The sequence below is a fragment of the Podarcis liolepis genome (genome assembly GCF_965112155.1).
Source record: "Podarcis liolepis genome assembly, chromosome: 3".
Lineage (NCBI taxonomy): Eukaryota > Metazoa > Chordata > Lepidosauria > Squamata > Lacertidae > Podarcis > Podarcis liolepis.
The window spans coordinates 63,228,630-63,244,787 of record NC_139557.1 but is presented as its reverse complement, the minus strand read 5'-3'; the positions used below and the strand labels follow the sequence as shown (position 1 = coordinate 63,244,787).

At 42.3% G+C, this 16,158-nt stretch overlaps 1 protein-coding gene across 2 annotated transcripts in view; it reads right to left on the bottom strand.

Annotated features, from left to right (window-relative positions):
• ARFGEF3 (ARFGEF family member 3) overlaps positions 1-16,158 on the bottom strand; it is a 75,268-nt gene that overhangs the window by 29,068 nt on the left and 30,042 nt on the right. The window contains exons 7-21 of one of the 2 annotated variants that reach the window (XM_083498019.1): positions 15,472-15,514; positions 14,659-14,737; positions 13,158-13,262; positions 10,898-11,222; positions 9,684-9,796; positions 8,658-9,574; positions 6,548-6,714; positions 5,677-5,911; positions 4,762-4,869; positions 4,181-4,396; positions 3,283-3,393; positions 2,220-2,370; positions 1,191-1,505; positions 577-710; positions 277-422 (exon numbers count right to left, since the gene is read on the bottom strand). In XM_083498019.1, coding sequence (XP_083354145.1) covers positions 277-422; positions 577-710; positions 1,191-1,505; positions 2,220-2,370; positions 3,283-3,393; positions 4,181-4,396; positions 4,762-4,869; positions 5,677-5,911; positions 6,548-6,714; positions 8,658-9,574; positions 9,684-9,796; positions 10,898-11,222; positions 13,158-13,262; positions 14,659-14,737; positions 15,472-15,514 — 3,165 coding nt within the window. The remainder of the gene's footprint in view (positions 1-276; positions 423-576; positions 711-1,190; positions 1,506-2,219; positions 2,371-3,282; positions 3,394-4,180; positions 4,397-4,761; positions 4,870-5,676; positions 5,912-6,547; positions 6,715-8,657; positions 9,575-9,683; positions 9,797-10,897; positions 11,223-13,157; positions 13,263-14,658; positions 14,738-15,471; positions 15,515-16,158) is intronic. The other variant, XM_083498020.1, reaches the window with a different exon arrangement.

Here is a 16,158-nt window from a genome sequence, read left to right as displayed (position 1 = left end):
GGGCGACATAAATCAACCAAACAAACATACAAACAAACGGCCAACCTATCATGAAGAAATGAATAAAACTGTTTTTTATGAGGATCTGTCTAAGAACTGTGCTAGGCTGATGGCTATAATCTGCAAATTTCCAGAGTATAATCTTTCTTAGTGCTTCGTTCACCTGTACATTCTCTTTTTCAAGTACATTAATTAACATTGTGGTTGCCCTTTGCAATTTTTACAGTACACAGAGAAATTGCATGGGCGGGGAAGAAGCCTTTGTAATTCTCTCACCTCCACTAGGTGAGGGGCCACCAAGTTCCAGCAGCGCATAAGATGGAGAAGAGGGCGGCATTTACTCCTTACAATTCGGAGCATGGCCCCTCCAAGACGGAACAAGTGGAGTGCACTTCTCCTGTCTTGGGTAGATTTTACTTCACCTACCAAGGCAAAAAAGACACTGCAGAGTAATTGATAATATAAATTGAATACATGGTATAGCGCACACACACACACACACACACACACACACACATAAATATAAATATAAATATAAATATAAATATAGGATGCTTTGTGTCTTAAGAGGCTTACCTGGCATTGCCAAGGAGTAATCAACAGTGTCTGTAACTGAGTGGAAGAGCTGGGACTGAGAGGCTTTCTTCAGCTGATACAGGAAACCTCCCAATGCCATCAGATTCAACTTGTCAACAGCATCTTCAAATAGCCTTCAGGCAAAAAGGCAGAATATATCACTTGATCTGACCAAATCATAGAATTTTAGAGTTGGAAGGGCCCCAAGAGTCATCTAGCCCAGCAATGCAGGAATCTTGACACACGGTTCCCCCATCCAGTTTGAAACCAAATGGGAACCTGCTTAGCTTTGCAAATGTGCTAGCAGTTTTATTGCTGCATTGCTAGGGGGACATGAAGTCTGACTTTTAAAATATACAAACAAACGTGCCCGGGGTGGAAGTAGGGGGAAAGGAAGTAAACCAGCACAAGTACCTGGGGGAAGTAAAAACTGCATGCCCATTAGTGGGGCTGTATATATTTTGCAACATTCATTGACGTTTTTCTGGTATTGGCAGCATTGCACTAGAATGTCACCATTTGAAAATTTTAGATATTCACAGTAACACATCCATGATGTTTTCTTGAAGAAACTCAGAATATGTAGCAACTGTCAAATGTGATGCCAACCATACCTGTCTGCCTGGGTGGAGAGGGTAAGGATAGCTTTGGCAGCGTTGCTTCCAGTCATCAGGCTGCCCCCACGGAAATCAAACGCTCTTCCCTTGCTGCTTTCTTTGATAAGCTCCTGAATGGAAACTGGCTGGATTACAGGATTATTCCTCAGTGCAGTCTCTTGATCTAGCATCAGTTCCTGGGTGCTGTCTGTAGATTGAACATCTCCCTGAAGCCCGTCTGTGGCCTGCTGGCCCTGGGTAATAGTTACCGGTGGCTGAGATGTCCCATCACTGAAATGAGCATGTTCCAGTGTGCTTATGTACTCACAAACTCTGAAAAAACAAAGCACAAGGACAGAGGGCCTTATTGGTCTTTTCCACTGCATACAACATTTACTCTTTGAGGATGATCTACAGTAGTCTTAAGCCTCCTGAAATGAAAAGCTCTTTTGGAAGCAAGGTGTCACTGGACTAGCTAGTCATAAACTTAAACTTTCCTTACAACATTACTGACTTTTAAAAACATTTTAAGTTACATTTACATTTTAGATGCAGCTGTTGCATAACAGAGAGTGAATTTTCAATGCTCGAATATATAGAAATAAGATACATAATAATACAAGGATTATTGTCTGGATTATCTAAAGTCACCATAACTGATGACTATAGACCAGAAGATAAACTAGAGACCAGGAGGGAGCAAAGTACTATGATCTTTGCTCTGGAAAATTACACACTTGCGCATGCCTACTAAGCCATACTTTGAGTTGGTCCTGTATGCGGTAAACTATCAAATGTGTATTGAGCTCCTACCTAAATAGTTATTGCCCATTGAATGGGGGGAAAGTACTGTTTCATTTTCTTTTTGCAGTAGAAGCACACTGCCTGGTTACTTTTATGGAATCGAAAAAAGTACACCAGACACACTGAACAGCAAACTAGGTACCTGCTAATCAACGTGTATTGTCAGTTTCAAAGAAATGTTGTGTTGGAGTCTAGCCTAAACTGCCTCAAACTGAAGATGGAATACAGTTTCCAATTCCATACCTAAATACGTGCGGCCAGCAGTCTTGATTGTGGCTTCCCATCTCCAGCCCCACATTAAGAATGGCATCCATGCACAAAACGTGGGCTGTGTGGAGGCAGACCCCTTGTACTTTCCCCATCTGTTCCAGTCTTTGCTCCACCTTCTGTTTCACTGTGCCATTACAAATATAAATGTTAGAAATAAAGAATCTCTTGTTACGTCTAACACAAGAAAGGCTTCTGTATAGGAGAGAACTGTTATTGTAGAGGGTTTTTTTCCTTTTAAAAAAGCAAACAAACTCATTTTCAGCTTCTTTCATGCAGGCCCTAGTCTTTTTTCTTACCTTCACTAAATACATGGGAGTAAGAAAATGGATCATGCTCCCTGGAACAAACTTGCACGTGTTCAGTGGGAAGTGTGAAAGGAGCTGTATAAAGGAAAGAGTTATGTATGACTGGAAACCAATACTGGGTAAGTTTCCAGATTGCATGGAGGAGTCTACACAGAGGGAACTGTGCGTAGAGAGCCTGCTTCACACCTCTTGCTGAATGTGCAGAGGCTGGGCAGGATGAGTGGGTCCAATCCTGACTCCTCCTCTCTTCAGGCAGTGTTTAACAAAAGTGTAGAAAGGGCTTGAGAGTTCACTATAGTTGAAACAACTGATTTCTGCACATCCTATGCAGCTACTAGCGCCTTACTTTATTTAAATCATAGAACCATGTTGAATCATAGAACTGGAAGATACCCTGAGGATGTTCTTTGCTGCCATACAAAACAAATTTATCTGGGAATAAGCCCCATTGATATCTATGCTGCTTATGCTCAGGAAAAGCAGGTAATACCGAGCAATAAACAAGAACTGCAGTGAGATTCTTCACCCCACCCAACCACTTTCAGATCTAGGTAGGCTCTGCCTCTCTGTAGGCAGGCAGCCATTGCTGATCTTTACAGTAGACCTAAAGGGAGACACCCCTATTATAGGCAGGCCCAGGAAAATTACATTTGACAAGGCTTCCAACTACATATAATCTTAATACGTATCATCACTAATGATAAACCATTGTTCCCCTTGATGAGTCGTACCTTGAGCTATGGTGTCACTGGGTTCTTGCACCTCTTTTTCCTCTTTCTCCTCTTGAACACATGAAGCTGCGGCCATCTGAGCAAGGGCAGATGCGCAATTAGCAGCAACCCCTGCAGCAAGAAACAGGTCTATTGAATTTCTGTGCCTCCCACTAGCCATATATGTGGCAGCTAGACTGGTGACTGGGAGTGGCGGCCGAGACCATATAACACTGGTCCTGAAAGACCTACACTGGCTCCCAGTACATTTCTGAGCACAATTCAAAGTGTGGGCACTGACCTTTAAAGCCTTAAACAGCCTCAGCCCAGTATACCTGAAGGAGCGTCTCCACCCCCATCGTTCAGCCCAGACACTGAGGCATAGCTGTCAACTTTTCCCTTTTCTTGCGAGGAATCCTATTCAGAATAAGGGAATTTCCCTTAAAAAATGGGAAACATTGACAGCTATGAACTAAGGTTCAGCTCCGAAGGCCTTCTGGCTGTTCCCTCACTGTGAGAAGTGAGGTTATGGAACCAGGCAGAGGGGCTTCTCAGTAGTGGCGCCTGCCCTGTGGAACACCCTCCTATCAGATGTCAAAGAAATAAACAACTACCTGACTTTAAGACATCTGTAGGCAGCCCTGTTCAGGGAAGTTTTTAATGCTTGATGCTTTATAGGGTTTTTAATATTCTGTTGGGAGCAGCCCAGAGTGGCTGGGGAAACCCAGCCAGATGGGTGGGGTATAAATATATACCAGCTGAAACACTGGCAATATAAGGAGAAATATATAGGGGGAAGTGAACCCAGCTTACTGCTTGCTTCTGTTTTTCAAGCTGCCACATTTGGGTGTTGCAAGGATGACATCTACCTGCCCAAATTCAATTAGAAATGGGGCCTCTGCTGATGAGTGCATTATACCTAAAGCACAGCTAAGGCGAGCTGCCTTTCTCAGTCCATCCAGACTCATGCAGATGGCATCCTTCTCCTTCTGGTTCTGCTCCTTGACTCCTTCGGCTCCTAGAATGAAGGCTAATCCTTTGGAGCTGCCTGCCATGCGGCCGGTTAGAGGCGTGGATAAAGTGTCAATCAAATTCTTCCAGCAACCAATTAGCAAGTATCGGGCAAAAGCAGTACCTGAAGCAGCAGAAAGGAGAAACAAATGGTTTATTGGGAGTCTTGGGAAATACAAGCATCAGTCAGAGCTTGTGTGTGTGATAGAATCTTTGCATTTTAACTTTATGTAAGTCACTTTCAGCTATTTTTGTAAAAAGGGTCAAATGAAATAAATAAATAATAATTTATTTAAAACACAGTTCCTGGATCAGCATATGTTCATGTGCGTAGACATGAGAGATACAGAAACCGAGAAGGAAGCTTTACCTAACTCACATCCAGCATAAAAATATGAAGGTTAAGTGTTTGGGGTGGGTGGGGTGTATCTGAAATACTACAAATATATACCAATGTGGCTCATGGTTCCCTTGATGCAGATCCTTTACCTGCAAGAACAGCATCATCTGGCTTCCGGGTGTGGGTGAGAGGAGACTGCGAGGATGCAGAGGCCATCAGCTGCCCACCTATTGTGCTGCTCCCCAAACCATCAATGTCTGCAAAGAAAAACAACAAGAAGTTACAATGGGATAAAGGGGGGAAACACCTAAGGGACAATGAATTCCCTCAAGTGAGTTGCAGAGGAATGTGTGATACGTCTCCACTCTATGAGATTGATCCAACAGTGTTGCTCAGCTGACAGTAAAGCCTTTAACAGTGGAAGGGAAGTCATTTTCAGTGGCTCTTCTTTCCTCCTGAGGTCCCCTCCCCCACTCTAAATCTGCTCCAGAGAATTGTGGGGACTCTCCACAGCAGATTTAAGGAGGACATGGGCAGAGGGGGGACAGGCTACAGGTGAGAAGGAAAATTACCTTCAAGCCTGTTCCACTGACAGAAGCTTTGCTGTTGCCACTGGATACAGGCCATTTTACAAGTGGTATAAGAAAGCTCTGGCTGTGGTATTTGATATTTATAATGATTTATTGTTGTTATTTCATGTTGCAATAGATGGAGGTACTTCCGTAAAGTCAGACTGAGCCACTAAAAAAAGCAACTGCAAAATGTAAGTTACTGCAGTCATAAATGGCATTATAAAAATCAGGTGTGGGTATCCTTTTTGGCCTGGTGGGTCAGATCTTTCTAAGTCCCCAGCCCTACTGGTTGGTTAACAGACAGGTGGGCAGGACAACCCATTGGTCAGTCACCTGGCATCATTATGATAATACAACAATTCCCATCATAATAATACAAAACCCTGACTACTGGCCATGCTGACTGGGACTGGGGTATTCTGGACACTCAATGCATTTAGCCAAAGATGTGTATTTAATTCTATATCGCCCTGGTATTCAAATCATACTGACCAGTCAGCATGGTGATGAGTGGGAGGCTGTGCTCTTCAGGACTCCCCCAATATCCTGCCTCTCCAAGAAGATTTCTCTCCAGCACTTGATGGTAAAGCTCTTCGACCCAAGCCTGAGAAAATACCATCAAAACTCCACTGGATTGGACCTGCTTCATAAACTCCTTCTGCAGAATGGAACAGCACAATTCAGCTACCACTGCATTACTGGGCATGTTGCTTTTCCTCAGAGACTTCTAGAAACATACAGATATGATCAGGAGCATAAAACCAAGGTGACAAGCATAGATAAAATTATGCATCTGTCGGCACACATAATAACCACCCGTCTTTCTCTCTGATGCAGTTCAGATGTGACACCAAACCATGATGTCATATACTTGTGCAAAAAAGAGCCTCAGGGTGGCTTCTCTCACCCCCCCCGCCATGTTGCCCTAACTTCCTTTTGATTCTTAGCAAACCATAGGTTCTTGTCCAAACACAACAAACTATAGTTTGTGCAAAGTGGAGAATGATGAGGTTCAGGAAGCGCTTTTCTCCTTATGGTGAAAGAACCAGGGGACAAAACTCTCCTTGAGCCTGGTGGCAAATACATTTTCATTTTTCCTTCCCATAGTATTTTTTAAGAATGGCTTTTGTAAAATATTGTCCTCTCTACTTTCTGAAGTCTGCTACCCTTTAAACCCACGAAAAAGACAAAAACTGATTTTGGACCCAGTTGCTCCAATTTAATGCTCCCCTGGGTTCAACCTGCATCAAATCTGAGTACTTCATATTTATTCACTGAGCTGCGGACCAACAAGCTATAAGAAGTCAGGGTAGTTGCAAATGTGTGTTGTTCTTCACCATACCCAGCACTGCATTCCACTCACCATGATCACGGGGGACTGGCCAGGCTTCTTTCGGTAGTAATCTGCATTGGACAGCTTCAGGTTGAGCAGGAGAGTATAATGAGAGACCATATAGAGACTATCTGCATTCATCAGTGTCTGGAAGCTATAGGCAACATTCCCTTCAAATCCTGGAGAGTGCATCATACCTACCAAAAAAACAGAGAGCTATAGCAAGTGCCCTGTAAGAGAAATCTTGCTTTAGAGATTCAAGGCCGCTTCCTTTTTATATGGTGATTTACCAGTTACTGCACTGTAACTCACATTTCTGTAACTACATGATCAGAAACTTCTGTTGCACTAGCCAAAGTGCCTTCCACAGCCCCAGTGGAGACTGCCCTATTTTGAACAAAGTAAAGGTAAAGGTAAAGGACCCCTGGATGGTTAAGTCCAGTCAAAGGCGACTACGGGGTTGCGGCGCTCACCTTGCTTTCAGGCCAAGGGAGCTGGCATTTGTCCACAGACAGCTTTCCGGGTCATGTGGCCAGCATGACTAAACTGCTTCTGGTTAACGAAACACCGTGACAGAAGCCAGAGCGCACAGAAATGCAATTTACCTTCCCACCGCAGCGGTACTCATTTATCCACTTGCACTGATATACTTTCGAACTGCTAGGTTGGCAGAAGCAGGGACAGAGCAGCAGGAGTTCACCCCATCACATGGATTCGAACTGCCGACCTTCCGATTGGCAAGCCCAAGGGGCTCAGTGGTTTAGACCACAGCGCCACCCACTCCCATGAAGAAAGTAGATGCCACTGTCAGCAATGCATTAAAACAGACTGGTGTGGTAAATAAAGCACTGGATTTTGTTTGGGTTTCAATACATAGAACCTTTATACATAGAACCTTGCTTTGCACAGAATCTTTACAGAATATATTGGAGGAAGGGTCTCAAAACATCATAAAGGCACACTTTTGCATACAAAAGCAGTTTACCATATTAGTGGGTGCAGCTTATTAGTAATGTGGAGAACAGCTTGCTTCTTAAATAAAGCTAAACATGAACATCCAGTAGTCAAGTGTACTAAAACATTTGAGCCTCTGGCTTATGGGATAATTTGCTCTGGAAATTGATTAGCATTCAAGAGTCCCCATATACTACTGTAACCCTACTGTTATGTACATCGTATACACAGCTTATAAACTTGACACTAGGATAATGTGGTGTGACTGAAATGTTATGTTAAAACTGTGCTTGCTGAACAGTTTTATGTAATATAATACAACAGGTTATAATAGGCCGATTTGTCAAAAATGCAGAAATACAAATGGAAACTGCTGTGTCAGAATGAAAATTCCACAAGGATTTTGCTGGAAAAATCCATGAGCAGCAGACTGGAATTTTGTACCTTGTTTGTAGATCTTTCCTAAGAAGTCCACAAGGGTTCAGATTCTTATATATAACTTTTTCATGCTGCCTATTGAGATCAAGTAGCCACCTTTACTGAACTCTTTTCAACATTTGCTAAAAACATTCTTGTTTAGACAAGCCTACCCAAATGTTTAGAAAGCTGAGGTGATTTTAACCTGTTTTAGTATTTTAACTTATGTATATTTTAAAGAAGGTTGTGATTTTTTTCTGCTTTCATTGCCTTATCTTTCGGGTAAATCACTTTGTGAGTTTCTAGAATCAAGCAGTGCAAAAATCTTATGAAATAAATAAATTAAATAAATACGTTTTCATTCTTTTGTAGGAAAAAAAATAGTGACATTGGAGCCAGGCCACACAGACGTGCCTTGCATCAACTCCAGAATTAATTCACAGGGCTGCAAATGGATTAGAATGCAGATTGTCTCAAAAATATCTGAAAAGAGTATTTGACATATCAAAGACCCTTAATCAGCAGTGCTCTGCATTGTCCATTTAATACTGGCTGTGAAGATAATAATAATAATAATAATAATAATAATAATAATAATAATAATTTCTTATACCCCGCCCATCTGGCTGGGTTTCCCCAGCCACTCTGGGTGGGCAGCTTCCAACTGAATATTAAAAACAATACAGCACCAGACATTAAAAACTTCCCTAAACAGAGTTGCCTTCAGTTTGTCTTTTAAAAGTAGAACAGTTGTTTAATGATCACCAACCTGAACAAAAAGTTGAAGCGAAGTTCTGGAGGGCCAAATCAACATCTTCCACTTTAGAAAGAGCAATAAGTCGAGGGAGAAGAGCTTCAAGGGACTGGATGAATAATCTGGCACTGTGCTGATCTGCTTCCTGGTTCTTCAGAAGTTTCAAGGAAAGGGCAGCAGTTCGTAAGGATTTGTGACCTGGACAGTCTCTTGGGGTCTGCTCTTCATCAGCCAACGAGCAATTGTCTGAGCCTATGTCTGAAACATCTGACCTTCCGGAATCTTTCTCTGCTGCCATGGAATACTGGTCACATGAATCAAATTCAGTCCTAGAAAGATCTTGGTCATCAACACTGAAATTGCTCTCACTGTACCTGGATCCACAAGAACGTGCCCTGCAGTCAACTGAAAGAAAATTAGTTATATCTGGATAAACAACTGTATGGCTCCGTTGAACAACATCTGGCTGGTCAATGGTTTCTGATTCTGGGTCTTTATAATGAATTTCTTTACCCATTTGTCCAGCCGGTGACTGGAGAGAATTTTTACGAATTTCAGAACGATCTTCTGGAGTGGTCTGCCCCATTTCACCTTCCAAGGTTGTCTGACCAGTATCTGTGGTGACACTAATACTAATGTCAGGACTCTTTTCATTGCCAGTTTCCCAGGGGGTATGGGTATGCTCTGATGACAGGATGCGCCTTTGCCACCTAAAATCGGCATCGTTTATCTCCATGGAATCTCTGCTTGTCTCACCCCCGTCCTTTAACTCGTCCATACGTCGGAGAAGCAGATGGACCTGCTCCTCATCGAGGCCTTTCCCTTGACTGAGATCATCCAGGGTGCCAAGGAGGGCACAGACACAGGACACTGAAGCATAGCAGGCTTCAATCCCACCTTTCGCGCAAGCTTCACTCATCCCGTCCAAGATACTACAATAAATAAAAACAAGACACACTTTACTCTCTCTTTTTTTCTTAATTGGAAAAGCGTGCATTTTAAAAAAGGATTATTGGCTTAAGGAAACCTAATAGAACATACAGTTTGAGAAGATCCAGGTGGGACTTCCTTTTCGAAATCGACCTTTTCCTGCATTCTGGTTCAGTAGAGCAGGGGCCTGCCAAATCGCAGAGCCGCCGAGGACTGCCAAGTATCTAAATTTGTATGAAATATAAAAAACTCCTCACAGATCAAATGCACGGTGCTGGAACAAACCTTATTTCTTCGGTAAGCTGATCTGCCCCAGGATGCATTGAGCTTATTAATTCAAGGATGCAGGGTGTACCCATCAATTTATTAACATAAGTTGGTTTCAGAAAGCAGATAAAACCTGTGTTAGCTTGCCAATACTGACGGCCTAAATGTTACAGAGCAGCCCTGGCCTACCTCTCTAAAGCATCCCTACACCTCCATTCCTCGAGATCAGTTTGGAGTAGCCCTGCTTGGCATCTCTTCTTCACATGTTGCAAAACTGGAGGGAGGGGCAGGGGTCAGATGGCCAGAGACTTTGGTGCCGGAATTTGGAGCTAATTGCTCCGAGAGTCCTCTCAGATTACCGTTCTTCACTGTCTGAATTCAGCTCTAGAATGAAGACTTTTTAATGTATAATTTTTATTTGATTTTTTTGTTGATACACCAAGAAAAGAAAAGAAAAACAGAAAATGAAAATAATAATGAGCAAAATATTATTTACAAAACAATAAGGCAAAAATTGGTCTTCTGACTGTAGACCCGACCTCCCATCTGTTCCTTACTTCAACTGTATATTACTTGTTGCCAATACACACTTTTGTTATGATCTAACTAATTCTTAATTTAACTTAGGTCTCATATCTTTCTTGAAGCTACTACTGAAATGATTCAAATGCTGTGACAGAGTTTAAACTGCTGTAGTTATTTTTCAAATATATTTTAAAGACTTCCCATTTTGAGACAAATTCCTGCTTTTGTTTATTCTTTATTTTTTCTGATAAGCTATCTAACTCCACATATTCTGTCAGTTTTTGAGTCCATAGAATGAAGACTTTTTAATTACTTGTGTTTTACTTTGAAATGTCACGGTTGGGTTTGTGTCCCTCCCCTGCTTCTTTTATCTTTGCATTTATTGATTCATACGAAAACAATCTACATACAGAATTGCTTTTGAATATGAACTCTTTGTAGTCAATAAAGGAAACGGGGGGTGGATGGGTCAATAAAGGAAATCCATGGGGTGGATATGGGTACAAACAAAATGGTATTTGCAGTTAGCTCACCTCTTTCATGATCTTGATGGCCTCCACTCTGTGCTGAGGTGGAGGGTACAGAAGCATTCGGTGATAAAGAGACTGCAGGACCGGCTTCATGGACTCCACCGATCCCATCAATCGGACAAGTTCTGCTGCAATGTAATAGATTGTCCGGGCAGCAGGACTGCTAAGGGCAGGCGCATTGGAAGAGCAACCTGACCCTCTGCCGTGATCGGAGACCCCTGAGGAAGGAGAATCAGCTTCGTGGAAGATGTTGCTGTGAGCAGAGGTGATGGTTTTGTCATGGACTGGATTTCCCAAGATTACTACAAGAGCTGGGCACAGCTGCTTCCTGAAAAAGAAAAGCAGCGTGGGAGCGAAACAGACAAACAAATAGGTGGCAAAAGGGGAGGAATCAACACACTACAGTGGTACCTCGGTTTAGGGTACTTAATCCGTTCCCAAAGTCTGTTCTTAAACCAAAACCATTCTTAAACCGAGGCACACTTTCCCTAATTAGGCCTCCCGCTACCGGTGCCCTTCCACCGTTCAGCTTCCATTTGTACACCAAGGTAATGTCAGGTGGTGAGGTGATTGCTCACGAGTAACCAGGCAGGACTCTGACCTGTCTTTTGCAGGTTTTTATTTTGTGCAAACTATTTACAGTGCAGAACCACAAAGTTCATGTCCATCTTAGTCACTTGCAGATTCCGGGAGTGGCCCCTTCCAGTCGTCCCCCCCCCAGCATAAGAACTTAGACACCCCAAATCTCTGCCTCCCCTCCTTAAGTTTCACCCCTCTGCGCAAACTGGGTGACGGAAACGGCGTGCCTGTTTCCTGGTCAGCTGGGAAAGGTGAGGCACTTCGGCTCTCAGTAGCATCTTTGAGCCCTCGCTCGGCTTTCCCCTTCCTCTCCTGCTTCACTGGAGGTGTGGCTTTCCCCACCACTCGAAGAGGGGCTGCTCCTCAGAAGCATAGGATTCTCTCTGTATCCCCCTGCCTCCCCCCCCCCGTTGCGATGGCAGTCCCCTGACAGTAAAGTTCGCTAACCGGAACACTACTTCCGCTTTTGCGGGGTTTGTATACTGAATAGTTCGTAAACAAAGCTGTTCTTAAACCGAGGTACCACTGTACTCACATTGGACAACAAACTTCAGTTATATTTAGAAATGAGATCATTGTAAAGCACTCAGCACCCATAAAATGCCTACAGAAATTGAACCACCACCGCCACCACGGAAGAGACATATGTAAATAGAATTATAATATGTATACAGATATAAATGTAGCTACTATATATTTACCGGCACACCTTTTTGAAGTCAAACTTCACAATATCAGGAGTAGCCAAAATGGTGCCCTCCACATATTGCTGAACTAGAACGGCTATCGTTCTTGACTACAGGCAATGCTGGCTGGGGCTGATGGGGGTTTGAGTCAAACAACATCTGGAGGGGAGCACATTGGGCACGGCACTGTATGCCAAACTATAACTTAGCAGGACCAGGTGAACATGTTGACTCAGCAATGAGCTAAGCCAAGGTTTGGCTAAGTGTTTTATCTAAAACAGGGCTGCAGCTGATGGCTAGTGTGATGAGAGCTTAACCACACATCCTGGTTTGTATGACACACAAACCTTGACTTAGCTCAGTGCTGTGCAACTGTATAAAGCAGAGGAGCAAATAATCATTTAGCTTACCGTATCATACGACCCAAGGCTACCCCGGTCTATATTCTACACACACAATTTTAATATAGAGGCAGTATTATGAGCATCTGTTGAATGAATGAGGGCACCTATTCCCTTGGGAATGGAGACAGTATTATTATTGGAAAGGCTTGAAAGGGCCTCTCTGGCAAAGAGGTCCAGAGGTTACTTTTATCATGGAGAATGACATACTCATGACAATTTCTCATTTACCAAAGCCCTCTTTGGGGGCTTAGTCTTCTTGAATTCAAACAATAATTGAGGAGAAGCAGTTATGTGCTACAAAGTACTGACCTCTCTGGTCCATAACGTTTATCCAAGTTTAGAGCCATCCATAAGTTTAAGGTCAGTAGTATCGCATGAAGAGCCTCTTCTACTTGTGGAGGGTCCTTGCAGGGTTTACAACTCATAAAACTATTTCATATTTGCTCCAGTATGGTTAAGCACATTTATGTAAGACTGAAACTCCAGTTTGTTTCGAAGCATGTAATCTTCCTTTAACAGGGAGTAAGCCATGAACCCAGTCAGGACTACATGAACAGAATTGCACTCCAAAAGGTTCCAAGCAGACTTACTTACCATATGAGGTCAGTGAATCCTTTATGATGGTGCATATTAGGAGAGGAACTATTCAGCATCGAGAGAATGCATTCCAGGAAGAGAAGTTGCAACTGCTGATTCTCACTGACAAATGGAAGCAAAGTGTCATACAGTTTATTGTTCTTTTCAACTAGATGCAATAATGCAAATAAAAAAGCAAATACTTTTTCTTCCTCTTTCATGGAAAAATACAAAAGGAACATTCTCTGCGAAGAAAACGGACATGAAAGCAGCTGAATGCAATTATCCAGAATCAATTTCTCCTAAGTAGAAATCTCAATTTCTCATGGAAATGTTCAGGGCTGTTGAAAACATTAAATGTATATATCACTTCCCACTTCAGAAAATGATCAAGCAGAATTCTAAAAAATAATAATCACATGAGCATGGTAAAAAATACTGAAGCAATAAATTAAAAATTTTAGTAAAAACTCCAAAACATATTTAATGTAGAAGGGTTCACTGATCAGTATAATAACGGGCACTTCGCAAGTATAATAAGAATATATAACGCATACTGCTGTTCAGTATTAACAACTACTTCACTGACAGGATTGTTGCAGTAATTAAGAATGTGTGCCATTAGCACAAAATGCAATAGATATAAATAAAGCTACTGCTAATAAACTGCTTGCAATTACAAAGTAGACAGATCCTACATGCAAATAATTACAGTTATTTGGATGTACGAGTAATTACTTAAACTTAATATAGGACACATTAGTACTGATAATTACTGGGAAATGGGAAATGCCTACTTTTGCAGTGTAGATCAGAGTTACTCTATTGTTACCCAATTCACTTCTCATATAATTTTTCCATGATTCTGTTCATATATCGCAGCCTAGCACATCAAGGACTAATTAACTTAAATGTGTGCTAATTACACGCTGGCATGCAATACTCAAGGTGGATTACCATTGTCTTATCACAAAATGAAAAGATTAAGTTGCTGTTAACTGCTTAATGGAACAATTATTTTTTTTGAAAGATAGCTAATTGTTGTTCCCTACTGTCTTTGAAGTCAATCATCAGGTGGACACAAGTAGACAACAGACAAAAAATAAAACTCCATAATGGAGTAATAAATCCAAAACTAATACCAGCAAGTCTAGAAAGGTGTGTCACAATCCCTACTAATGGACTTATTCATAGGTCTGAAGCTACTGAGTTTCTGCAACAGAAAAATTGCATTAAAATTTTTCCATTTTCCATTTTTGTATTGCTGATGGAAACAGCAGAGCACTACATGGGATTAAGTAGCCCAGTGAGGGAGCGGAGGAATGGGAAAAATGCATTTTTCTGTCACATTATCTCTATATATTTTTCTAGCTGTTCTGTACGTGCAGAACAGCATTTTTCTTTAAAAAGGCAAGAAGTACCAGAAGTCTGAAATAGATGCTTCAGTGTTCAGGTTGATTCTATACCATAGAGTGATTCTACCTAAACACTTAGTTTAAATTCATAAACTATTACTCACCTGATAACTGCCTGAAGTTTTTCACAGAGAACCGTGAAGACAGAGACAACATCGTCACAAAGGGACTCTGTGGTAGAATCTCCAAAAGGGGCAAAGGACACATATTAGCAGCAGTCATGTGTACACCTAACTACACCAAAGTTTGACACCTGCAGAAACAGCTCCAACTTCAGTGACTTCAAACTTTGCACAGAACATGATGAGGAAGACATGGGATATGGCGTTGAAAGAGAAGCTTTATCTGGGCATATGTGGACGGGACTCTCCTCTGCCCCTAATTCAATGCTCTGGCGCAAAATATGGAATGAAACATCTACCGAGGAAAACGATTCGACCAACTGTTGGGGGAAGGGAATGCTGGAAACGGAAGGGGAGGAGCTGTTTCTTGCAAGTGTTGCTGGGAAGGAGGAAATGAGCAGAACTCCATGCATGGCTTGAAGGACAACTGCATGAAAGACAGAGAGACACAGGGATGGTGCTTAGGATGCCTCTGGATCCAATGCAGCACTGCTGGAAGGACAAGCTGCTCTTGAGGTGTACATGCTATGAACTCTCTCTCCATAATACTCAGATGTAAATATGCATGAATAAACCACATTTCTTAGAGACACTGCCACCTCTGTCGTGTCTCATTCCAAAGGAACACAAACTCTGGTTAAAGGCCAAGACCCCTGGAACCTTGCTACCGCTTGGCAGAGACTGGGGTGGCTTGTAATAAAATTCACAATAATTTTGCATAGGCATAATGTGGAGGAGGGGGAGAAAGTTGAAGGGGAGAAATAAACCAGTTTCTGAGTAGTTATGAACTCATACCTGGGCTCTTGCACCCCTGAAGGACTCCTTGGCTTTCAGCTATCTATTCAGGAAAGAAATATATTGTCATTAGCACAGGTATGGGAAAGTGTTGAATGGTCTCTTTAAATTTCAAGGTTCATTATTGTTCCACAAGATGTGTACAGTGGTGCCTCGCAAGACGAAAAGAATCCGTTCTGTGATTCTCTTCGTCTAGCGGTTTTTCCGTCTTGCGAAGCAAGCCCATTGACAGATTAGCGGATTAGCGCTATTAGCGCTATTAGCGGCTTTTAGCGGCTTTTAGCGGCTTATCTGCTGATCGGATCAGCTGATAAGCGGCTTAGCTGCTTAGAAAAAGGGGGGAGAGGAAAAAAACCCAGCAGGAACTCGCAAGACATTGTCGTCTTGCGAAGCAAGCCCATAGGAAATTCATTTTGCGAAGTACCTCCAAAACGGAAAACTCTTTCGTCTAGCGAGTTTTCCGTCTTGCGAGGCATTCGTCTTGCGGGGCACCACTGTATTTCTTTAAGGGCCAGAGCAAATAATGTGACCTAGTTTTACAGTTGTGAAGCAGTATAGCAGGTGCTGTTAAGTTATGTTAATTAAGCTGTTGGGTATTGTATATAAAGAGCAGCACCTAGCTCTCTCAGTACCCTGGTGGATGGGTCATGCTTATTGATATATTGTAAAAGGAGTCTTTGTTTTTGT